Consider the following 26400-nt stretch of genomic DNA (forward strand, 5'->3'; position numbering starts at 1 on the left):
TCATCAACAGTTTTAAGAATGTTACTGAGGTAGAAGTTGAGGCTTATGAGGGATAATCTTAATTTTTACATTTTCAGCGATAGCAGACTAACGTTGGAGCGCTTCAAACTTCCAGCCTACTCCGGGTCACCGAATTATCTTTCGCATCACATTTTTCCAAATTGTTCATATTTTGATAAATAAATCTTTTAAATTATTTGAGACTAGCAAGTAAGTGCTTGAATCTGATATAAATACAACGATCACAATTTTAAGACAGCCGATAAATATTTTTTTCATCCAAAGGTATTCACGAGTCTGAAGGTCTGAGCGATCATATTAATTTTGTAAATTGTTAATTTATGTTTCAAGATATTTTGAACAAGAAAAAAAGGTTCCCAATATCTAAGATTAGGATCTTCATTCAAGGTATTTTGAACAAGAAAAGCAAATAAAAGGTTCCAATATCTAAGATTAGGATCTTCATTCAAGGTATAGCTGAGGTATAGTTATGTTTGAAAATTTAGATTACGATCTTCATTCAAGGAATAGCTGAGGAATAGTTATGTTTGGTCTAGGTGAACCGAGAACTCAACGATCCAAATTTCAAGGATATTCATTAATACTTTGGCTGAGTGAGACCAACAAATTGTGTTGAGTAGAGTTGATGCCACAATTGTTTTATTGCTAGTAAAGACATTCTACTGACTAGAAGCAGAAGTGGCAAGTTCTTCAGCCTGGTCCTTAACATCCTGACGGCGTCTCGCCATTAGATCAGTGCATCGCTTTTTGTATATAGACAGCAGACGCTGTTCCAAAGCCAGCAAAATCACAACCTGCAAGAAGGTTTATTTGTGTCAATAAATGGAAAAACAAGTCAAATCAACAAAATATAACTAAACAAACGTCAATTACAGTATTTTCTAAGATTATTTTGAGAACACGATTTTTAACAAACTTGATTAGGGTTAGTGAACGAATGGACAAATATGGAACATGTATTAAAAATTTAATGAAATTGGAAAACCCAATACAGTATATTAAATGCTAGACGTCCTATTTTCAAATAAAAACACAAACTTAATGCCGGTTGCAAAAAAGCCGGTGAAATTTTAATCGTGATTAATTCCACTAGAACCAATTAGAGAAGCCGTTCTATCAAAAAGGCCTTCTCTGATTGGTTCTCGTGAAATTAATAACGGTTAAAATTTAAAAGGCTTTTGTGCAACCGGGCCTTAGTCAAGAAAGATTCGATTATCAAGCAACCAACAACTAGAATCATTCTGATTGATTCCTGTTATCGGTTGCTAGGCAACATTGCTAGTCCAAATATTGCTTGTCTAAGTATGTTCTCAAACTCGTTAACAAATATGGTTCCTTCTAGATTTTTTTATAAAAAGATAGTAATAGATCAAGCCATAATAATAATAACCATAGAAGATGCAAGAACTATCCGTAAAAAGAAGATATAAAAATACTTTGGAAAACAGGTGACAGCCAGTGTAAATTTTCCGTTGTACTACACTGAACTATGTCAAATGTACAACTCAAACAGTTTTATCAGGAACCATCTTCATTGAGACCCTCAAGGACCTTTAAGACGGGGAGAGTAGAGTCGACAAGTGACGGTCCGTGATTTTCATTACGTCACTTTTCATTAATTTCCATTTAAAAACATCGGTCTAACTCTAGATGGAAAGTGACGTAATAAGGTCTAGCCACCAGTAACTTGACTTGCCATCTCTACTCACTACCTCCGTAAACAAAGCCGTAGTGCAGTCGTGTGACGTCAGCACAGGTAGGGCTCCTACACCAATAAAAATTAGTTGATTTCAGCTGATCTATCTATATCAGATAGTGTTTCTATTGGTGTAGGAGCCCTACCTGTGCTGACGTCACACGAATGCACTACAGCTTTGTTTACGGAGGTAGTGCTCTACTTCACCTGTCTATAAGCCGCTTTAAATTCAACAAGTTCAACTGATTCTAGCAAAATTCAGCAAAAATATTGCACCCACATGAGCACTGGTAGTAGCAAACAAAACTGTTGAAGTTCCTTATCGAATAACATATCATTTTCAACTTTAGGTTTAATGTAACAAATACTATGAATAGTTAAAGCCCCGATATTCATTTTTAAACACCCTGAATTAAGAATTTTGCATGAAAGATGATTATTTCAATTTTTTTTAATATCAACTGAATCATTTTTTCATAACTAAAATCACTCTATTGTATTTGGAATCTTTGTATAAAAATTTTGACATGGTGAGTAGGTTAGTATTTATAAACATTTCAGGAGTGGAATTCCTTTTGATTCCTCAAAATTGATAAGAGGTATAAATTAGATTAATTAAGCATTTTTCAAAAACATCCAGTGCGATTTGAAATAAGAAGAGATTATGGAACAAAGAGCAAGATAAAACAACTGAATTAATATTAATCAGTTGCAAGATCATAAAAGAATAAAGGCAATGGACAACTGATATAAATTTTTCAACCTTTTCAAATTCATTTCATTATTTTTTGTCTACTACGAAGTTGGTCCTTCCCCAATCATTTTAATGATTGTTCCTTGTATCTGAATAAATAAATGAATAATAGAAAAGCTTGAGGTAATTGCTATTCAGTGCAGTGTATTAAGAAAAAATGTTAAAAAAGTATTATCAATTGATAACAATAAAATACAACCAACGATATTGAATTTTCATGTCTCACTTTCATTTAATGAAGAGTCTTGAATAGAAATCAAACAAAATGACGGTAATAACAGGCTGAGGAAACAAATTCGGTAGCATTACAACGAATTAACATTCAAGAAGATAAATCTTGGAGATCTATCCTTGGATAGCAATGGGTCTCATAATAAAAATCGAAGAACAATAGAAAATTTAAGCAATGAAGCCATATAAACGTAAATGAATAAGGTTCTTTATAAATGAAAGGGAGACAATGATATATATATAGCTTTTCGAAATTTTAACTTGTGAGCAACAAGAATGAAATTATAAGTGTGAGGATGATAGAAGGAAATTTTACTTGGAAGTTGACAAAGTGGTATGAAATATTAATGAAAAATAAAGCACGGGTAAGTTCATGAGGAATAATAATGAAAAGGCACAATCTTTCTACTGTCACTGAACATGGATAGCAAAACTAGAACATTATCAGTGGACGCTAAAATGCCATGCATGGATTTCTGAAAAGACTGCAATAAACTAATAGAACAAACAAAACAATACAGAGAAGATCAATAACAGCCCAAGGTTCAACAAGGCCAAAATGCAATGCTTTCATTTTCTCACATATAAAAGTACAGTACTATAAATCATTTTAGCTGAGCAAACTATTAGTTACAAATAATACAAAATTTGTATTTTTTATAAAAAAATAAACTTTTATAATGTAGACTGCTTCAGCTAATCTTTATGTCATCATTTTTTAAAAGTGTAAAAAAATTTCCTGTACAGTTTGGAAAAACATCTGTTTTGAATAATTCATTCTTTTTTGCTACATAAGGCCGGTTGTAGACGAACCACGATCTCCTGTGGGATGTGGGAGCTACTATTTTTCTTCTGTGGTGCCACAAACGCAGCGCATATGGAATGCATTGGCAGGCATGGCAGTGGCACTGATACTACCACATGACATTGCGCGCTGTGGTAGCGATTATTTTCCTTGCGATTGTGGTACCACTGGTTTGAGCACTACGCTTCCCCTAGCTTCTGTAATACAATCGCAGACGCTGTGATAGTGTTCCTCGAATTTTACCTCAAATTTGTAGGTTATGTTAGATAGCTCAGTAGTTAATTAATTGTAATTGGCACTTTATTGTGTACTTCATAATGTCAGAATTTGACACGGATCAATTTATTATTAAAATTCATTCATTCATTTATTATATAAAACACTATAATCATAATACAATAATAATTGTAACATTGGAGGAAAAACTAGGCTGAGCCTGTACTATTTCTCTCCAAAAATTTGGATAAAATTTTAATGTTGTCCAAAAGTTAAGGTTATGTAATCAAACACTGCTTCGTCACTTGATTTCTTTTGATACAAACTATTCCAAGGAAACTGATTAAAATAGAAAAAGATAAGTGTGCTTTAAATAGTGTAAAAAATAAATTAATAAATTGAAGCAAGACCTACATTGTGGGACTTTGAAACTCACTTTAAACATTGAAAAACTATTTGAAATTGTCAAACTCCACTTTTATAAACACAAAGTTTATAATAACAACGTTTATTGCCAAAATTAATACATGTTACAATTCATACTTAGTAGATACAGTAAAAAATCATTCTATCAATTCCTCAGAATAATTCGATAGGGAGATCAAATTTAAAGAAAATTGAAACAAAACAATTTAAATACACTATTGGCATCACCCAGCAAATGAAAAATCCTGTCCGCTGAGTGAGAGCACCAATTCAAAACAAAATCAATCTAACATGGAACGAAAAAGAAACCAAAGGAGTTGATAGTGGAAAAGTAAATTACAATATTTTCTGATGTCAAAGAAAATGTTTTCAACGATCCAGTCTATGACTTCCGTTCCCATCCTTCGCCTGCCCACAGGGAAAAAATATATCAATTCTGTTACCGGGGATGAGATTTATTAGTTTGGTGCTAAGATAACTCGATTGTCTGCGTACTATTGTCTTAAAGTGGAGTTTGACAATTTCAAATAGTTTTTCAAGTATGGAAAAATTCCATAATATCAATGTTGGTTCTGCAAATTTCATCACTATAAAAACACTATAATGGAATCACCTCAACATAACCTACAACCTGAAAGATTGCATAACATTACTGTTTCACTAATGAGCGTTACATTTTCTCAAATGTAGTGTGAAAGACTCTCTGCGTTAGTCGTATTGTTCTGTGGTATGTCGGTCCCACATGCGATTGTGGTTCGTCTGCAACCGCCCTAGGCCCATGACTTGTGAGTAGATAATGTGGTGAGGAATGATACAATAAATGCCAAAAGAAATGGGAATCGAACCCATGAACGGTTCACTGATAGCAAACAGAATTTTCGACCCGCCAAATTATCGCATCAAAGGTTTTAATATTTAAATCTACAAAATAAAATACCTACTGTTATCGGTTTTAATCGACTACTCTGTGGCTTCATTCATAATCATAAATGATATCAATAAATGGAAAATTCATTGTAGTTATGTATACTCGCATATCTTTTTATTAACGACGACAATCTAGAACGTTTTGAAAATGAATGAACGTAATTTGAATTAGTTTGAATGAGCATTGAATGTTGGCCGTGAACGAATGCCCCCCACTAAGGAAGACACAGCTAGTCATGTGATGCGCACCCACCTTCTCATCAAGACACTCTACCAAGTCTGTGACATACCCACGCAAATCTTGGTAAAAGCGGAACTTGTCCGCCAGCCTCGGGCCATCCTCGCGCAGGCGCTCTCGCTCCAAGCTCAGTGCTTCCATCTCTCTGCGCATCGAGTCACAGTCGAGGTAGTGTCGCCGGTGCACCTCTTTCATATCCGCCAATCTACAACATACACATCTATTAGTTCAACACAAAAACTAACTATTTTAATGCTTGTAATTGTAATATGAAGAGAGAAGAATTTCTGCTTTTGAGAAATGGTGCTACAGAATTATGCTGAGGATCAGTTGGAGAGAGAAGGTAACGAATGAAGAGGTGTTTCAAAGAGTTGGAGAGAGAGAGAGAAGTTGTCTACTGAAAGAAATGAAAAGGAGAAGAGCACAACTAGTGGTTATATTCTTCGACATGAGGGACTAACAAAAAGAATAATGTAAGTGGATAGTAATAGTATTGTAAGTGGATAAAAGTAAAAGGACGATGAGTTATGACAGACCTACAGCTGTGTAGGAACATAAGTAAGATGAAATGCTACTTGAAAGTACTAAATAATATTGTATTGTAACTGGATACGAGAAAAAGGACAATAAGATATGAGAGAGCCTGCTTTATGGGAACAGTGGGTTCGGAACCACCGGGAAACGACTATTTGAACAGTTGAATCGTCGCTTCACCAGGAAAATTTTATTTGAATCGATATAATTACAGTTGAGTTCAACTATAAATGAGTTCAATCAAGATGAATTTGATCCCAACATGCATGTGGAAAATACTGAATCCAGTAACAAATTTCCCGCGCAAATTGATCTTGTGTTTTGAATTATGCATAAAATAAGCCTATTGACTTTATGATTTTTCATCACTAATCCTTTTGGAGTGCGTAAACTGGTAATTTAATTCAAATACCGTATTTATACTAGCAATAGACGGTTCATTCGAACTTTCTTAGTCAAGAAAGTCAATCGCTTTGAGCACCTAGAGAATACTAACAGAAAACAATAAAAACTATCCTGGTGGTTTAAATATACTTATCGGTTTTTAATCGTTGTTAACAACGATTTCAGAATCGTTATGAATTCGAAGCAATATACTAACGGAATATTATTCTATTTGAACGAAGTTATAACCTCTGAAAAAAGTTAGAAGGCAAATAAGCCGTAATTTACCCTCAGAATCCTATTCCTGTCAAATTTCAGCGTGGTGCTGCTCATGAATTGGATAACTTTCAAAAAACTTTACCTGTCTTTCATTTTCTTGACAACAGAGGGAGGATCAATGGCAGTGTTGGCATCGGTAGGGGGGTGAGTGGGAAAGGAGGTGGTGGTGATGGTGGTGGGGGGGATTTCCGGTTGCGCAGCCGCCATATTGGATATTGACGACGGTGCTGACGTTTGTTGCATCATAAACTGCTGGTAATAGAAATTCTCCTGTTGTACAGCAACCAACTGGAAATAAAATAGAATAACAAATTATTTATTTAAATCAAAATATAAGTTTGATTTATGAACTGACTTTTATAACTTATTATCTTCATTCTGTATTCATTACTTATACTTAGATTACTTTCAATTACTTATGCTTTCCTCATAATTTTCTTATGTATTTGTAAATTGCATGTACTGTATCTCTTACTTTTTTAGTAACCTGCTTAATACGACTGTAAATTGTAGTGAAGACTGTTTTGGGCCTTATGCCTGTAGTCTTCTTTGTTCTGTAATAAATAAATATAAGAAATTCAATATTTATTTCCAGATTATTCTGGATTATTCCATATTATTGTGGATTATCCCAGATTATTATAATTCATGATTACCAGAAGAATCTTAAACATTTCGAGTTTAATTTATCCGACAGGAAGTTAACAACTAGCAAAATATAGTTCAGTATACAAAATGTACTGATTTTCTACAAGTAATGTAGGTAGCACTACAATTTCGTAATATAAAAATACAGTAAACATAAATATTCTCACCTGTGCTCCTGTGACACCCTTCCTTATCTGTTGCTTTTCCCATTCATCATCTTTGTCAACATCATCATGACCTATAAAAAACAGGAAGAAACAATCAAACAATGTTGTTGAAACATGGATAATCCACGCTGAATCAAATATGCTATAAAAATCTGAGATATGTAGAATAATTCAGTAGCAAATAAAGTTATCACTACACGCAATTAGAATCTTAAAATCAAAATGAGAAATTGAATGTTTTTATGAAACAATAATAATTTAACCTCAAATAGAGTGGTGAAGAAAAAATTAAAAGAAAAAATCGAAGATACAAAAACCTAACCTTAATTTTTTTCAAAGCCATTCCCTGTGATGACACAACAATGCATAACGACATGTGTATACACTTATGTACATCATGCATGTCCTGTCATTAGTGACTAGCCTGAGAATTTACAAATGAATTATGAATCTCTTGACAACACAGTAAATGTTATGTCATATCTGTTGCTGTTATTTTTATAAGACACGTAAACTATGACCAGGGTGATGAATGAAAATTAAATATCTACAAAATGGACAACATCCATATAGAGATCTATAAATCTCATATAGAGACTTTGTTTTTATATAAAACTTTTTTACATGTCACATTCTGCTGAGCAATGCTCTATAATGTAGTGTTTATTGTGATTCAATAAATTCTATTCTATTCATCATTTTGTATTTTCATTATTTATTATAATAAATTGTCTTCCTATTCTATAAGTGATATTTATTAATAAGTTCACACCATCAATTGGTGTTGATTACATAGAAGTAACCATTCAATTTTGACATTGAAATCTTCGTCAAATAATTATTTATTCATTTTACTTTATTCTTTCATCAATACAAAGAAGAACAAAACTGAGAAGAATTAAACATTAGTAGCATTGAATGAATAAAGATACTACCGACAAAATATCCAGATCTATGAAATGAATGAAGATGAAACTGACCTTGCTCATATTGATCGTCCTGCGCTGCGGCGAATGCTTCTCTTCGTCTCTCTTTGTCAGCCACCGCTGAATGCACCGACATTTTGATGATTTTCTCCTCGTCATCACTACCTTCGTCATCCTCTCGCACTAGTCGAGAGTTCGCATTCATCATGTCTGTTTTACTCTCTTTCCTGCAAAAAAGTAATGCTGATTATGATGGGTTTTCTATGACAAGCAAATCAAGTCCACCGTCCACATACTCCCTTGATCGCTGATTTAAAGTAGAACTAATCGTTAAGGTCTCCTCATCAATAGAAGTCATACAAATGCTATGAGACTATATAGCATATAGTCTATAGTCCTATAAAGGACAATTTAGTCCTTTTATGAGGACTAAATTTATTTATTCATTGTCACATAACATCAAGTTTTTGAGTTTCACTCATATGACTGGTGACATTTCAATATTACTAAATCTGAATTATTATATAATTATTACTATACAGTATAGTCAAGTAAAATAATAATAAAAAATGCACGATTATACATAAAATGCCTTAATGTATACAAAATAATTGTTTATATTAAAAGTTCTTTTATGAGGACTAAATTGAAAAAAACTCTTCCTTTTTCTTAATGTAAAATAATTTCCTAAAATGAAATAATTTAAAAGACTGTTCAAAAGTGCTTAAGTTTACATAAATGGTATCAGAAAATGATATAGTATACTATATTCTATAGATAGTGTATTTTGTTCTATTGCTGACGTAAACGATGAATCTTGATTTGATTTTGTTATAGTTTATTACAGTAAAACTCATAGTTCATTATTCAAAAACTCGATAAAAATAAAAGGTTATCCAAAACAAAGTTGTCTTACTACTCAGATGAAGGAAAGAGTTCCTTCCTATGTTCTTTCCTTTGTGCTTAGTACTATTGTACTAAGTAAATATCATAGAGAAACGATAGCATAAGTAGATATCCCATGGTATAGGGCGTTTATGTCGCAACTTTTACTGTTATCCCAAGCCGATGGTTCACGTAGTTCTTTCCTATGCAGCTGTGTGACGCTGGTAGTCTCTCAAATTGTGCCGTTCATACACTATCACCCCAACAAAACAGTAAAAATTGACAATAATCGACAGTAATCAGCTTGAGATAACAGTAAAAGTTGCGACATAAATTCCCTATACCATGGGATATCTACTTACGCTATTGTTTCTCTATAGTAATATTGAGTATATATTTAGTAATATTGAGGTGAAACTTGGTGAATTGAGGAAAAGAGATAAATTGAGGTGAGATTCTGTTATCAGTTCCACATGTTATATCAAAATCTTATTCATTTTAACTTGATATGAATTTGATTAATATTCATTAATTATTAACTCAATTTTTAGTGAAATTTTCAATTGTGATGGAAGTTTTATGTTGAGAAATTAACTGATCTGTAAATTCAAAATTTCAGTGGATACATTTTCTTTTGGGCTCAAAATTGTGCGTGAATTAAGTAATCATCTATAGTTATTATCTACATAAGCTCTAGACTGTGTACTCTAAATTAAGGTTTAAACAGTTTGGGCGAATGCCCTTTTGTTTTTACATGAATTGTATATGTATATGAATAAATGAATAGAACATGAATATTGAAAAATTCCACAACATCTCTGTGTCTAGTGTAAATTGAAAGTACTGTACAAATAATAACTTGAGATGAAAAAATTGTGATTTATTTGTCAAGTGATGTATCTGAGGCCGAGAAAATAAATAAATTCCAATGTAAATTAGGTATAACCATAGAGAAACGATAGCATAAGTAGATATCCCATGGTATAGGGCGTTTATGTCGCAACTTTTACTGTTATCCCAAGCCGATAGTTCACATAGTTCTTTCCTTTGCAGCTGTGTGACGCTGGTAGTCTCTCAAATTGTGCCGTTCATACACTCTCACCCCAACAAAACAGTAAAAATTGACAATAATCGACAGTAATCGGTTTGAGATAACAGTAAAATTTGCAACATAAATTCCCTATAGCATGGGATATCTACTTACGCTATTGTTTCTCTATGGTATAACATAGTGAATTTTAGTATAATATATAAGTAGTAAAGTACAGTATAGTACAGTAAGTGCAATTGAATAATAATGTTACATTTACTGTATTCTACTGCCGAGTTATCGTAATACTCACTCTTGTCCATTATTCTCGTTAAGGGGAATATACTCGACTCCCAATTCTCGAGCTTCCTGTCTCCTTTTTCTGACCGCGTGAATCATAGCAGCGTCTGGGATACAGCCTCCTGTTCAAACAAGTAAAGAGAAACATTGATGAATTAGTGAAAATGTTTCAGAAAGACCAATATAATTCATAAGTTCAACTAGGATAGCTCAGCAGTGCATAATCTTACCTCAAAAACACTTCACCTTTTCCAATTTTATTTGAAAAAGTATCAATTGTATTTGAGAATAGTCACTTGTAATTGAGAGAATTTCAGAAAGACCAATATAACTCAAGTTCAACTAGGATAGCTCACCTTTTCCAATTGTATTTGAGAAAGTATCAAGTTGATTTGAGAAAGTATCAATTGTATTTGAGAATAGTCACTTGTAATTGAGAGAATGTCAGATGTAAATGAGAATAGTCAATTGTATTTGGGAAGTCATCACATGTAATTGAGAGTAGTGAATTGTATTTGAGAATAGTCACTTGTAATTGAGAGAATGTCAGATGTAAATGAGAATAGTCAATTGTATTTGGGAAGTCATCACATGTAATTGAGAGTAGTGAATTGTATTTGAGAATAGTCACTTGTAATTGAGAGAATTTCAGAAAGACCAATATAACTCAAGTTCAACTAGGATAGCTCAGAAGTGCATAGCCTAATCTTACCTCAAAAACACTACACCTTTTCCAATTGTATTTGAGAAAGTATCAATTGTATTTGAGAATAGTCACTTGTAATTGAGAGAATTTCAGAAAGACCAATATAACTCAAGTTCAACTAGGATAGCTCAGCAGTGCATAGCCTAATCTTACCTCAAAAACACTACACCTTTTCCAATTGTATTTGAGAAAGTATCAAGTTAATTTGAGAAAGTATCAATTGTATTTGAGAAATCGTCAAATGTAAATGAGAAGATATCAATTGAAAATGATAAAATTTTCCAATTGACAAGTCGTGGCTCTTCTGTAGCCTACAGTACAGGTTTGAATTGAGCAGGAAAGGATACTGTACTACGTACACAGTATTCCAATATTACTACCATAGGCTTTGCATGGGGGCAAATTAATATTTTCAATGGTGAAATTATTTCCTCTCTACTGTTTACGAATGATTAATGAGTAACATTTCTATGTATGTATTGACAACACGACTTTTGTCTCCAAACATTTTGTGAAATATTGCACTTGATGAGGATCAAATTCTCCATGTTCAAGGCGCAATTGAACTTTATCATCAATCAATTGAATCTCTTGATCAAGCAATATTCGACAAATACGGTATTCAATGGATTTTGGGGCTTGGGAATAATTTTTTATTTAAAAACTAAAAGTTTAAGTTCTATTGGAATATTAAATATATTATATTATTTTTATGATTAAAGTTATGAAAAATATATAATATTATATAATATATAAGAACTGGAAGCACTGTTTTTTAAAACCATTTCCCAATTACAACTGACAACTTCTCGAATGTTCTCAAATTGAAATGATACTTTCTCAAATAAAATTCACTATTCTCAACTACAAGTGATGACTTCTCAAATACAATTGACTATTCTCATTTACATCTGACGTTTTCTCAAATACAATTACAAATACTATTCTCAATTACAATTGATACCTTCTCAAATACAGTTGGAAAAGGTGTAGTGATAGTTATATATCTGCCGGAGCGAACATCGGTCAGTCTCTTTTTGAAGAGAGGATCATCACAGGGACAATTTACGTGTATATGGTACTGTAATAGTATTTCGATAGGATCAATAGGGATGATCAGTAAGATGGGTTCATGACCAAATAAGGATGCTCAAAGGAACTTGACTGAGTTCAATTACTTTTGATGTAAACTGAGGATAATATTTCACCATTCTCATATTATAATTCAATAAGATGTTATCTGTTAATCTAAGGATTACTTTAAGTGATACTTAAATAATAGAATATTTCATTTACATAGTTGTTGGTTTAATAGACAGCAATGCATCAGGGTTTTTTTCATTCAACCAAAAGTTGAACGATATTCTGCATTAGAATACTTTAGTAAATTACATTATATTACATTAAATTAGCACATTAGTAAATTACACACTTCCTTTTTTCGCGCAGGGTGTTGCCCACATGAGCTCTAGGCTTGTGCTTGGGTAATGAGGCGGATGATAATGAAAGATGAATTTTATTATTTTACTGGAATAATAAGTCAACTTACGTCTTAAAAGTTGCTTCATTTGATCCGAATGAGAGAATTTGTGCCTCATTGTACCATGTTTCGTAGCTCCCTCTTCCTCATCTGAGCTTTCACTCAAAGTTGCTAGAGCTTCCCGACCATTCAATACTTTGGGTACATTCTGAAATACATAGATACAACAAGATATTAATAGGATTCTTGATAAGGATTTTCATGTCAATAGGTTTGAGGCTATTTGTTTAGCTGGAAGAATTATTTTTTTAATGTACTTACGATAGGATTCTTTATTTTTATTGTTATTTCATCGTCTACCAATATTTCCTTGACGTTTGTTTTATTGTCTTTCGAGTCATCGGATTTGGCATCTTTTTTCTTTTTCTTCTCTTTATCAAGCTGTTTTCTGATTTTTTTACTGTGAGAGGATTTTTTAACCTGGAAAATCTCTCCATCGTCACCTGAAAAAAGGAATAAAAATGTTTACTCACGACCAATTAAGAGCAAGGATGGAGCCTTCAACTTTCTTTTGTGTAACCAGAAGCTTTGCCTTTATGAAATGCACGTGTATCAACTTTGTATATATTAAGGTACGTACAGATACACTTGCCTCCAACACGCTCCGCACTCGCTCCACGCACGCCCCGCACTCGCTCTGCAATCGTTCCGATCATGAACGTTACGGGAAATGTTAGCTTTTCTCGCGTTCCACTCTTGCTCCCCGGTCGATCATCAATCGATCTGCTTGAGCGACGTTCGATTGCGGAGCAGAGCGAAAGTCTGTACGCACCTTTATACAATATGCAGTGAACCGTTTAGCACCAAGATAAAGGAAATATCGTTACCACATTGCATCAGTTATACTGTACATATTGAGCTAAATAAAATCATTCCACACCTATAGTGAGGTCCACGTTATAATGGCAGTGGAGAAAGATAGTAGAACAACGTTGCCGATCCTCTATAACTTTTATTGAAAAAAAAAAAACAAATAATATAATTTCCAAATCAAAAGGTTTCTTTTTTCCAATCTCTTTTACACTATCAGAACTCCAGAAAATAATATCAAAAGAGTGTGGCAGTCAGTTGTGCGTTCTCCTCGGCGATCGGCTCGCAAACACGCAGCTGCTATGGTAATTTCTGACTCCACTGTTCAATGAATTTTCCATGTAGACCTTCAATTTTATCCCTATAAATTGGATGTTGTACAAGAATTGACTGAAAGCGATTTTGTTGCCCGTCAAAATGCATGTGATATGCTGATTGACAACCTGCCTGAAGACGCGGTCATTTTTTTCAGTGACGAGGCTCATTTCCACATGCGTTTCATCAAAGCGATTTTTTATGGTGTTATTAGAAATCCCTGGTTTATGTCGATCGACCACGGACCATAACACACCTCAAGAACAACATTCGCGACGCGATTGCCAACATACCGATTTATATACTCCAACGAGTAGATATAAACTTCATCAGTGTATGCGCAATGGGGTTCGCCATTGATCTGATATCATTTCCATGACTGCATGAAAACGAAATAAGGATATTATAGGCCTATTCTCATATAAAAAATTAAAACAATAACTTGAGTACTTTTGTTTTTATTGACCTTTCAAATAAGTAAGCTTCTCTGGCGCACCTTGTACTTTGTTTTAGATGTTGAAGTATGTAGCCTATTTCCTAAAAAAACTTTTATTAATTGTGTTTACCATATAAAAACTATAGCCCAGTTGCACAAAAGTCTCTCAAATTTTAATTGAAAGTAAATGTCACGAAAAACATTCTTTACAAAAAAGCCTCTTCTGATTAGTTCTTTTGGTATTCAAACATGATTAAAGTTTAACAGACTTTTGTGCAACCAGCAATGTTTTTATCTTTTACTCAGTTAAAAGTTAAGATTTCAAATCCTCTTTTAGAGTGTCACTAATGTATAGTCCCTACATTGACGTTATAACCAAGTTTCTCTGTATTTTTGTTTCTAGTCTTATATTTTTATTAAATAAACAAAAACAACAAGCAAATGCTACAGAATATTACAAAAATTATACATTGATAGCGTACATCAATAACAAAATATAAGATTGTTTATTTATTATTGGTTCCAGAAACTATTTTACTAACCTTCATCCAATTCCTCACCAAAACTAAGAACTGATGTTTTTGTAAGTTCTTTTTTCAATTTTTTATCTGGTTTTTTGACAAAACTGAATCCATCAGAACTGTTAGATTTATCCTCAGAGTCATTTTCATCTGAAAATCCCAACTCGCCCCGCTTCCGCAAATTTCGTTTGGGTTTCTTGAACGTTGCCATAACAAATTTACAAGTCGACTTGCAAACCTGCAGAAATCAAACCAAGAACAATTGCTACACGTAAAGCTATATAAATACAGTAATTCAACTACTAATTAATTAAAAACTGAGAACAAGAAAAATAAATTCATTGTATTATTCAATGCACTTGCAGAATAAATTGAAATGAACAAATCAAAATTACAAAATTGAACTCAGCTCAGCACTCAGGTCAGCTCAGCTGCTTGTCGCTTTTGAGCATTTTTTTCTGCATGAGACCTTGAAATGCTTCACTATTGCCAACGTAGATACAGCATGAAACAAGATTCAGTAAAAACTGAATGAATATGAAAAACATTATTATTGATATTATATTCCATGTGGGAGTGTTACGTTTTCTCTAGCAAAAGTAAAGCTTGTGATAAGTACTTTGTCAAACTGCGAATAGAAATCTGATAGTAAATTAAGTTTGAAGTGAATCGGATGTGATTGACAAGAGCAAACTTATTCAGGTATTTATCGGCCATTATTATAGTTAAATAATATATAAATTAAAAATCTATTTGAGGTATCATATTTATGTTTTACTAATTTTTTTCAAAGGAAAGATATCAAACTGTTATCTTAATTTCCGGCGTTTTAAATTCCATCTTACACTGGATGCTATGAAATGTCAAATTATCATTGTTATTGAAAGGATGACACTTTCTAACCTAGCATTGTAATATAGTATTATTTCATCGTTACACTATGCTGGAAAGCTATACAATTTATTATTATTGAGTAACTCAAATATATCAAGCTACTTCAGTTTAAATATTGTGATTAAACTGACATATAAGAAACTTTTCCAATTATAAGATTGAATTAGTGATAGCAGTCTACTCAATTTTTGTTTTGAAAAGGTTTTATTATCCAAGCTTCTCCTTTGGAATCGACCTTCAGATAAGCTTGAAGCATTCTTAAGGTCAGTCCTCACACCATGAGCTCAGTCTGCAGGAAACAGTCCAGACTCCAGAGTGCTGTACTTTCTCAGAAAACTGAAGAACCTGTGTATCAAACAAGTCTTATCATGGCTTATCAATCGATATTTCACAGCCCCATTATTTATGCTCTGCTGCTGTGGAGTCACGCACCAGCTGTTCACAGTGTGCTACTACCACAGAAGAAGGCTCTGACCATAATGTTAGTTTCCAGCGTCAAGGATTACTGCAAGCCACTAGGGATTTTGGGATACTCACGGTGCACAGCCACGGTGTTGCCAATATGTGCTCGCTTATGTAAATCAAGAGGAATACATAGCTACAATGTGAGACATGCCACTGGAGTGGATGTACACCAAAGCCGACTGGCATGGAACTACAGTAGCATCAAATGCAATACTATTTTTAAACAATTTTCAATCAATGCTCAGGCATCCTTATAGGCGGCCAATCCAAGAGCTGGGAAATTTATGAGAAACGAGACTCTTGTTACTTGTTTCTATATTTCGGTGAAACTTAAAATCCTGGAGAGGCCTCTCTATTCACTACAAAATTTGTATGAAGAAACTCTTTTTAAAAATCAAGTAGTGAATCAATTTCAGGGAAATTTTCAATATTTTTTTTTTGTTTTTAGAATGGAGGAGGGCCGGATGAGTGTTGACTCGGATGAAGGTGAAATGATAATCAACGAGGTGGATGGCTTGCCGAACATGCATCCCAACTACAGTGACCTGAACCTCACCCGGCAGCAACCCCACACTGACACAGGCACACGCACTATTGACGAATTGATACACGACGAAGATCTGCCCACTTCGATTATAGTTACAAATTTAGATGGCACACTGTTCAAAAATGATGAGCTTAAGGTGAGTTAGTTTCAAACTCAAACAGTATTCAAGGGGGTCGGATATGGGGATGTATGAGATCTACATCAGATCAGCCACAATGTGAATTGGGGCTCCCGGATGCCCCTCCCCCATTGTGGTGTGTATTCCAGAGTTTAGATGCTGTCTACGTCAATGTTTTGACATCCTCCCACCCCGAAATATTTTTCTGGATAGCCTACGCCACTAAACGAAAGAAACCTTTTTTCATATTTTGAAGTGGTTAATCTCAATAAATCGAGATTGACCGTCTTTCAGTGTTCCCGGTTTTTTAATAAACATATTAAAAAAGTAACCTGAAAAGTATTGAATATAACTGATCACTGTATTATATTCATAATAAACTCTCCAATTTCAATGCGCTTTTAATTAAAAACAAAACAAATGCAATATCAATTTCTTGGAAGAAAATAACATTTGGTGATATCATGTTTTCAACAAAATATTCTTCAAATTGTATGTTCATCATAAAATGTGCTTCAAATTCTATGTTCAAACATAATCGGAGCATTTCTTGCAAGTTTTGCATGCCTATGAATGAAATTCTAAGGAACAGGATTGAATGAATCTATACGTGATTCATAACTCCCACTTTCCCTCACATTCTTATAAATCCATTCATTAGAATTACCATTTGATAATAGCGTATACTATGTTCAAACTCTCCACTCTCCTTATAATTTTAACTTTTGAAACTATTACAACCACCTTCAAATTAATATGTTGGGTTTAATGCCGCATCTTCATGTTGGCCCAATGAAGGCTAATAAATGTCGGCCAGCGCCAGAGTGTCGATGGGTGATTTGCCAATTCTGGCTTTCATTGGGCACTGTTCACATTGCAGGCTGGGCCAACATGTAGATGTGGCATTGAATAAGAAATGGTTCTTGTAGCTAAATAACACTATTCTACTGTTGCACTCAAAACACACCACTTGTAAATCATACCTGATCACTGTCCTGCCGACAATAAATTTGAAATTCTCATAGAACTTAGAATAGAATAAGTTTTATTGTAACCGCATTATCTTCGTCACAATATACAGCAAATGTCACACATACAATACAATAATTGAAAAGATACTATTCCAAAAGAAATATAATATCATGAAATATTGTTATCCAATTATGAAAATGTCCAAATAAATAACAAAGAGAGAGATAAAGTTAACACAGTTGAAATTGACAGCCTGCATTGTTTTAATGGTGAACATTGCAACGTATACTTAGGCTCAAATTAACCAAAAACGATTCAACTGGAGTTGCAACAAGCTTTGCAACAAGCCAGATCACTCCCGTGTTATCGGATTGGCACGTTAAACTGTCGGTCCCGGCTGAAGTATGACAGTCGTGAGGCCCATTGACGGCTTAAATTATATATTCAGGCGGTGGGACCTTCCCGAAAGGGACTCCCCAACAAAAGCCATACGAATTTACTTACAATGTATAATTCAATGGAATATACGTTTCTACACTCATGTAAAACTATAATGTTGAAGTAATATTAATGCCACACTATTTTGATAAGTTAATATTTGATATTTCTCTTTTCTGTGCTTTAACCTCAATGTCAATTTATAGTAAAAATTGGCGCCATTTGCTGAAAGCGCATCCCACAATACAGTTTTCTGCAGTTAACTGATGATTGACCGGCCAAAATCGGTGAGTAAGTTTCAAACGAGCCTTGACTGGTCACGTGATCTAGAACGGCTGTGGTGAATTCCGAGTTTTTTGTTGAGTAAGTTTCAACTGACTGTAGAACTAGTTCTATTTTCTTGTGAATACGGGCCTTAGTAAGCATATTTTTTTAATCTCTACGAATTATTGCTTTATTAACTGTTTTCTGTATTTCCTCATTTCATCATTTTCTTGAGTGACGTGTGTCGGTTTTGCTTTGCAGAAACAAATTGAAACGCTATTCAAACAGTACGGTGAACCGGCCTCATTCCAATACTTCCGCAGTTTCAAGCGGATGCGAGTGAACTACAACTGTCCGGCAGCCGCCGCAAAGGCCAGAATCCACCTGCACCAGACTCAATTTCTCGGCACCATTATCAACTGCTATTTCGCTCAGGTACGTACTATATATTCATATTTCAGTTTTGGATTAACGATTTTTTTAAACAATACCTAATATAAGTCACAGAAAATCCCCTCTGTTATTCGAGCGGATTTCTAGATTTGTTATAAATTTGAGAAAATCATTTTTTTCACCCAATTGAAGCATCTGCAAAACATACGAAAATATTATAGAATAAAATATCAAATATTATTGCCTTGATAATATTAAGACATTCACTGCCAAGAAGGTACAAATATGTGATATGCAGTGTTCTTTCAATACACCACACTCAATCTCCAAAATCATTTTCCCCCTGCTAATTTAAGGCTGTGCAAAGGCTAAAAATAAACTTTCTACTGGTGATATTTTTCAAAGATTTTCGATTTGTATATCATCAAGGTATCAAAATGAGAAAGTTTTCTCAGGAAAACATTTTTTTCCGATCATTACTTTTTGAGATATGAGCACCTAAAGTTTAAATTTTTGGGACAGAACATTTCTAATTCGATAAGAGATAAATCCATGAGATTTGAAGGATTGATTCTCCATGGTATTGTTGATCTAGTAAAATGAAACTTTTCTGAAAATATCAATTTTTGAGAAAGTTATTCAATTTACTAAAAATGACCAAAAATAACTTTTTGTTAAGTTATTTTTGGTGAATTTAATAACTTTATGAAAAATTTATATTTTCAGAAAATTCTCGTTTCACTAGATCTACAATACCATGAAGATTCAATCCTACAAATCTCATGGATTTATCTCTTACCGAATTTGAAATGTTCTGTTCCAAAAAATTAAACTTTAGGCGCTCATATCTCAAAAAGTAATATCGGAGAAAAATGTTTTCCTGTGAAAACTTTCTCATTTTGATACCTTGATGATATACAAATCGATAATCTTTGAAAAATATCACCAGTAGAAAGTTTATTTTTAGCCTTTGCACAGCCTTAAATTAGCAGGGGAAAAATTATTTTGGAGATTGAGCGTGGTGTATTGAAAGAACTGCATATCACATATTTGTAACTTCTTGGCAGTAAATGTTTTAATATTATCAAGACAATAATATTCAATATTTTATTCTATAATATTTTCACATATTTTGCAGATCATTTTATGCTGCCATTATAACGTGGACCTCACTATAGATTGAGTGTTTGCATGTTTGTTTTCCAGCTTCTCTGGAAGGGCATGCATCATTATTTTTAGATTATCCTTTTTATGTCTAGTTTAAATAATATATTATGTATATTTTTGAATATTGCAATAAAATTGATTGAATTGTTGCAGCCAGTGACTCCGATAGATGCGGCCGACCAGCACTTGCAGCCGCCGGCGCTGACAAAGCAGTTCCTGATCTCGCCACCGGCGTCGCCACCTGTCGGCTGGGAGTCGCACTCCGAGGCCGAACCACTCGTCAACTACGATCTACTAGCTGCCATTGCCAACCTCACGCCAGGTAGGCCGCTACCCACATCATAAATATTATATCATTATAGTTGTCACATCATCCACAGTCGTCGTCGATGTTACAAAATAATAGTAATATTATCTGGAATTTTTCCATCATTACGAACTGCTATATGTTTCATCAAGTTTCGACACTAAAATGACGACTTGCAGACTATATTATTTGTGAAAAATCTTTAAAAACATTTACTCACTGACTGGAGTATGTTTTCGAATAACATAGGATTCATTGTCAACAGTGTAATATAGTCTGCAAGTCGACATTTTAGGGCCGGTTTCCGAGCTCGGGATTCAGCCAAGTTCTAGAGTTAAGAGCATTGCCTACTTGAGTGTAGTTCTGCTAACAAACAGTAAGTTATGAGCTGCAAAATAACTCGTCGATTCATTCATTATATTGAGGAAAACAGCTGGAGTCAGAGAATTGGTTTTCCGAAATGGGGCGTAGTCGTAGTTTTTATGATAATCTTTATTTTCTCATTTCTATAATTGGAAACGTTTTTCCTTGACGAAATGAAACATTCCTGAATAATTAAAAATAGCTGAAACTTTACACTTTTTTCTGTTTATTTTATTTTGTGATCAATTTTCTAGTTTTTCGAAATTTAAATTAAACGTGGACTACGTCTATGCCACGTTTCGGAAAATCAATTTTCTGACTCCAGCTGTTTAAAGTTTGGAACTTAACTAAATCCCGAGCTCAGAAACCGGCCCTAGTGCTAAAAAGATCCTCATCATAAAACTATTGTATAAACTAGTTTTATCTACGACCAGTTTAAAGTCTAGAACTTTGCTAAATCCCTACCAGCCCTTAAGGCTGATTTACACGGTGCCAGTGGTTGGCATGCCAGTTTGGATATTGATTGGAAGGTCACTGGCAAGCGACGACTGGCATGCCAGCTTAAAAGCGGTACCCTGTTTACACGTTGCCAGCTAATGGAACAAGTCGGATGTGTTGGTGTAGTTCCACGGCGAGCGTGGTTTATGTAAAAGTAGTGCAGATCTTGGTTTTTTAAACAATTGGCAGAAACGCCACACAGAGTTGCCGTTCAAAAATGTGTGCCTGGAATATCTATGGTTTTGTGTGAAGAACTTTTGGAAATATGTACCCACGAGTTATAGCGGAAAGAACGAGAAACGTGGATACGAGAGTGGATGGACAACAAGACTTTGGGGGCATGAGAGACAATTATGAGAGAGCTTCATGCTAAAGACACGCAAGAGTATAAAGCTGTGATGAAGCTGACATTAAGCTGGCGCGCCAGTAAAACAAAAAATATTTGTTCTGCTGGAACTGCCAGCTGCTGGCGCGTCCTTGGCTTGCTGACTTCTTCAGTTACTGGCTTGGGCCGTTTACACAGTGCCAATTGTTGGCATCCAGTGACTGGCAAGCCGACTGGCACCGTGTAAATCAGCCTTAAGGCATGCTAATGACCCGCAAGAGTATAAAGCTGTGATGAAGCTGACATGAAGCTGGCGCGCCAGTAAAACAAAAATATTTGTTCTGCTGGAACTGTCAGCTGCTGGCGCGTCCCAAGCTTGCTGGCTTCTCCAGTTACTGGCTTGAGCCGTTTACACAGTGCCAATAATTGTTGGCATCCAGTGACTGGCTACCTTAACTGGCAAGCCGACTGGCACCGTGTAAATCAGCCTTTAGTGACAAAACTTGATGAGTAATATTATTCTTAATAATACTGAAATTCACAGTTGTGAAATGAAATATTTCTTGATTCAATTAATGTGATTTTGTTATAATGAAGAGCTCTGCTACCGAAATAAATAATAAATAATTTGCAGGAGAAGCACACGAACTTCACGCAGCGTCGGGCAGTCAGCCAGGCATAGTGGTGCACGTGTGTGAGGAGGGCAGTCTAGGCCCAACTGCCACCAGTCAGGCTCCCATCGCATCGAAAGGCCGCATCATCCAGACACGCTGTCCCGATCACAATTAACACAGACTAATCACAGACAAGTTGTATTATTTTTGTTAAATATATTATATACCTAGATGTTAGATGTAAATTTGTTATTTAATTTTAAATGAAGTATTAGTGTATATTATTGTCATTGTTAGGTCAAAAACAACGGATGAATGTCACACTGTAATATATATTTTATAATTGCGTCCATCCTAGATCGGTATACCATATCATTATTATTAAATCATCTGTTGTTTTCTGTAAGTGATAAAGTTGATGAATATTCTCATCAGCTACATATTTTCGTAACAAAATCAAAATATAACATTTTCAAATATTGATATTTGATTGGAATAAAGATAAGATGACGTTGAAGATGGTAAAAGAATATAATGTAACTTTGTCTTTTGTATTGTTCTTGCTTGAAAGGATCGGAAATTGTAATTTTTTGACATACTATATTCAATTTTAAATGGCCTTTTTTCAATTATCATCTCAATCCCCTTTTTTGGGATAGACCTTTGATTGGGCATTAACTTTGACTGTCACTGTTTCTCTTCAACTTTTGACTGTTTTTCGCTTCACTTGTTAACATATTTAATGCTTTGAATGACCAAATTAGTTTTTAATATTAATTTGATCGTTGAATCCTTTGCACATACTGTAGTACATTTCTAAATATTTTGAAAGTTCAGTGATCAGTCGTTGCTAGTTGCATGTAGGGTAAGGTCAGGGGTAAGAACTATTCTCGAGGCTTCTACTTGAAGTCCCAGTGATTACAAGTAGCAATAGTTATCTGTTCAGATTAAACAGAGATAGAACAACTGAGATAGTGGCTGGATGGAAAGAGAATTTGAATTATTCAATTCTGTATTTATGTCAATGTTCTCGATTCTAATGTCTAGAGTTCTTGAAAATCGTGCATGGTTATTTAGTTTCCAGCTTAACAAAATCAGTATTTGTGTTTGGAGAAACATCTTGCTAGTATTATGAACGCTCGATCTAATAAGCTGTATTTCTGTAGTCCAACTTGTTTTCCTAGTTTTATTTTACTATAATTTCTATGAAAATTCCAATTTAAAAATTGAACTTGATTTATTACAGTATAATATTCTCTCATCATACTTTTATGATCACAAGGTCAAATTATTAAAAACGTTTTAAATCAATGATATATTTGAAGAAAATATTTCGATTGTAATTTTTGTTTTCACTATTTTTATTACGGTACCTATCAATTAACTGTAGTTGAAAACATTTCAGTTACGATTTTCATAAATATTTCATTTGTTTTCTATCAACTCGCAGCTTTATTTCGTATCTCTCGTGTTCGATTTCATTAAATCAATGGCTCGAAACTCACCTAAATCTTGACCCAGTTCCTCCCAGATATGATTCCCATATTTCCAACTAATTACAAAAACTCAATCAGAAGAAATACCACAACTAGAATAGTCAATGTAACTTTGGACGTTGATGAAAGTTTGACCTGTGTTATGCTTAGAATTATTGTAAAGATATTGCTTTGAAATTTTGCACTTCTATGTAGAAAATGGCGGGGAATCTGAAAATGCCATCTCCCGAAAAGGGCGTATACCTTTATACGCCCTTCTTACATAGACGTCCTCAATTATCGGTTTTAATTTGAGACTGTGATTGACGAATTAAAACACAATCATTTTTATAAAATGTATCGAAATTGAGTTAGTGATTATTTGTTTAATTTCCAATAAAGTATTCAATAAAAATATTTGCTCAAGTCATCAACTTTAATTATCACTGCTTTAAAACTTATTCTTTTACTAGCTTTAAAAATAAAATTGATTTTATTACGTTTTAATAATTCAATTTTGTTGTTAAAAATATAGCCTACTTATGCTTAAGTTCAAGCTAATTTTATGGATCTAAATAAATTACTCGTTTTTCTGAAATTCCTAAAAAATTAAATGATTTTTCTAAAAAATTACGATTGTTAGAGAAATTCTAATGTAGCATAATTTCCAAGTTTTGCAATCGTTTTAGAAAGAAGCATATTAATGATGTGTTTTTGAAATTCTATATGATATGAGTCAAATAATGTTGATAAAATAAGAAGTTTATTGTCATAAAATCTTATAGTATGTACTGTAACTTGTATTATAACTACTATACCGTAATACTGAACACCATAAAATGTATGAATTTGTAGTAAACAAATTGAATCCATAAATTTTATAAATACCGTATCTACTTAGTTTGAAATTAATTGAGGTGTAAAATTGCTTTGAGTTTCTTCGCAGAAATTGCGTATCGATAATTAAAATTAATATTTAATTCGATGATTTGTTCTGTACAACATAACAATTTGTGTAAGTTTATTATGCTTTTAAAATATGCCTCTTACGTCTTATTTTTATATAGAGCAACTATTGAGAGATGGTAGAAAGAGAGTCAATTATATAATTATTTCAGAACTTACCTTGAGATATAAGGTTACATTTTATTCAGTTAGCCCAAATCATACTCAAATGTGAATATTTTAAAATAATTATAATTGATTGAGTTCTTTATCATAATCACTTGATGGGATCTGTCATGTTATCAGCATAAAATCACTTCAACTCTGCATAAAAAGTATTAGTCCTACAAATATAAATATATCCCTGGATTTTTATTTATCAATCCCAAAAAGTTTTCAATATTTAAATAACGTTTTCATAAACTTGTGTTCAATTTATACAACTGATTTCAGCCATCCATATTATTATGGATTATCTAGTTACAGTTCCTTTGATAAATTAGTCTGTGATGTTTATTATTTAATTGTAAATAGATGGAATCAAATGAACTAACTATGATATTAATGATGTTTTTTATTTGTGTTGATAACCTATAACTTCAATTAGAAATTAATTTCAAAACGAAGAATATAATCAAATAATAGGTAATTGATCAAAAACCCATGAAACGTAATTTAGAGCTACTTGAAAAAGTCAAACTGTCCTATTTTTGAGTTCACTCAATATAGATTTGTAAAATCTAATTTCGAGAAAAATAGTTTTAAAATGAACGAAATTATAATTTTAGAACATAGCCTACTGTAGGGCTTAAGTAAGAACTTGCTGAATAGTTATTTAATTGAGATTAAGTTATATGATTCAAACACAGTTGCTAAGATACTTTTTAATATAAAGATTGATATAGAACAACAGCTTTTACAAAAAGATTTGCTATAAGAATAGATTACTCTAAAGGAAACGCATAATAGTTCTTAGATCAGCAATTAGTAAAGTTTAGGTGTTCAAGAGAGTTGACGCTGAGCTTTTACTGTAAATAAAATCGGCCTACAGAGTTTTCATATTGAATTTAAAATGATTTAATTAAGTGAAGAAATGGCTTATCAGGCTATTTATTAAAATGTATAGAATTAATTTAGTACAAATTGATTGCAATGGTATTTTAAATCACTATTTTTAATTAGTTTTATTTAAAATCTGTCCGTTGTGTACCAATTTCATCATGTTTAAAAATAACTCGAAATAGATTTTTCTTCTTATTGAAATTACTTATTCATAATATACAAGTTATTAGCCTAAAATAATTTCATACAAATGGGCATTAGTTATCATTTGAATATTTAATGACTTTTCACTGTGATTTATCACTATTTTATTGTTATACTTATCTATCTATCTACATTTCACTGTAGCTGAAGATTTGAGTTTTTGAAGTGATGAGTATGTGTTTATGAGTATTTCCAACAATTTAACTGTCAATCAAAACTTATACGAATTATTGATTTTTCCTATATCTTAATGTTACAAGTGTAATCTTCTTCTACACATAACAAATATAAATTGTGATTTACACTGAAAAATGTGAGTATTTCATATTGGCATTATAACTACCTTGAATTACATTAGTACCGTAGTCTATTTCCCATGCAAAACTTTCGAATTTAATCTTTTTCCAAACAATACTAGTGGTATTTAGCTGGAGAATTTATTATTGAGTACCAGCCCGCATTTATCGTGCTGAAGAACTCGCTCAAAATACCGCCGATATTCTGTCTGATGTTCTATTGAAAGCAGTGAAATGAAATAAATCTTTATTAGGTGG

The 26400-nt window shown here is 33.3% G+C and overlaps 2 protein-coding genes across 2 annotated transcripts in view; one reads left to right on the plus strand and one right to left on the minus strand.

Moving 5' to 3' along the window:
- The window catches only part of LOC111051655 (PAX3- and PAX7-binding protein 1), a 29716-nt gene extending 14476 nt beyond the window's left edge, over positions 1-15240 (minus strand). Inside the window, exons 1-9 of the mRNA XM_022338201.2 lie at positions 14817-15240; positions 12975-13156; positions 12723-12861; positions 10481-10589; positions 8307-8479; positions 7327-7397; positions 6594-6799; positions 5330-5519; positions 689-815 (exon numbers count right to left, since the gene is read on the minus strand). Of these exons, the coding sequence (XP_022193893.2) occupies positions 689-815; positions 5330-5519; positions 6594-6799; positions 7327-7397; positions 8307-8479; positions 10481-10589; positions 12723-12861; positions 12975-13156; positions 14817-15006 (1387 nt within the window). The 5' untranslated portion in view covers positions 15007-15240. The remainder of the gene's footprint in view (positions 1-688; positions 816-5329; positions 5520-6593; positions 6800-7326; positions 7398-8306; positions 8480-10480; positions 10590-12722; positions 12862-12974; positions 13157-14816) is intronic.
- A 103-nt stretch (positions 15241-15343) lies between these two features.
- Positions 15344-26154, plus strand: LOC111051656 (protein sarah). The gene is made up of 5 exons (XM_022338202.2): positions 15344-15497; positions 16603-16837; positions 18755-18928; positions 20207-20375; positions 22181-26154. The coding sequence occupies exons 2-5, from the start codon at positions 16604-16606 to the stop codon at positions 22333-22335; spliced, it is 732 nt and encodes a 243-aa protein (XP_022193894.1). The 5' UTR covers positions 15344-15497; position 16603; the 3' UTR covers positions 22336-26154.
- The last annotated feature ends 246 nt before the right edge of the window (positions 26155-26400 follow it).

Source organism: Nilaparvata lugens, chromosome 7, assembly GCF_014356525.2.
Source record: "Nilaparvata lugens isolate BPH chromosome 7, ASM1435652v1, whole genome shotgun sequence".
In the NCBI taxonomy this organism is placed as follows: Eukaryota; Metazoa; Arthropoda; class Insecta; order Hemiptera; family Delphacidae; genus Nilaparvata; species Nilaparvata lugens.

Coding starts and splice junctions, on each gene's coding strand:
- LOC111051656 (XM_022338202.2), top strand. CDS start 16,604: ATGGAGGAGGGCCGGATGAGTGTTGACTCGGATGAAGGTGAAATGATA. Junction 16,838..18,754: donor TCAAAAATGATGAGCTTAAG/GTGAGTTAGTTT, acceptor TTTGCTTTGCAG/AAACAAATTGAAACGCTATT. Junction 18,929..20,206: donor TCAACTGCTATTTCGCTCAG/GTACGTACTATA, acceptor GAATTGTTGCAG/CCAGTGACTCCGATAGATGC.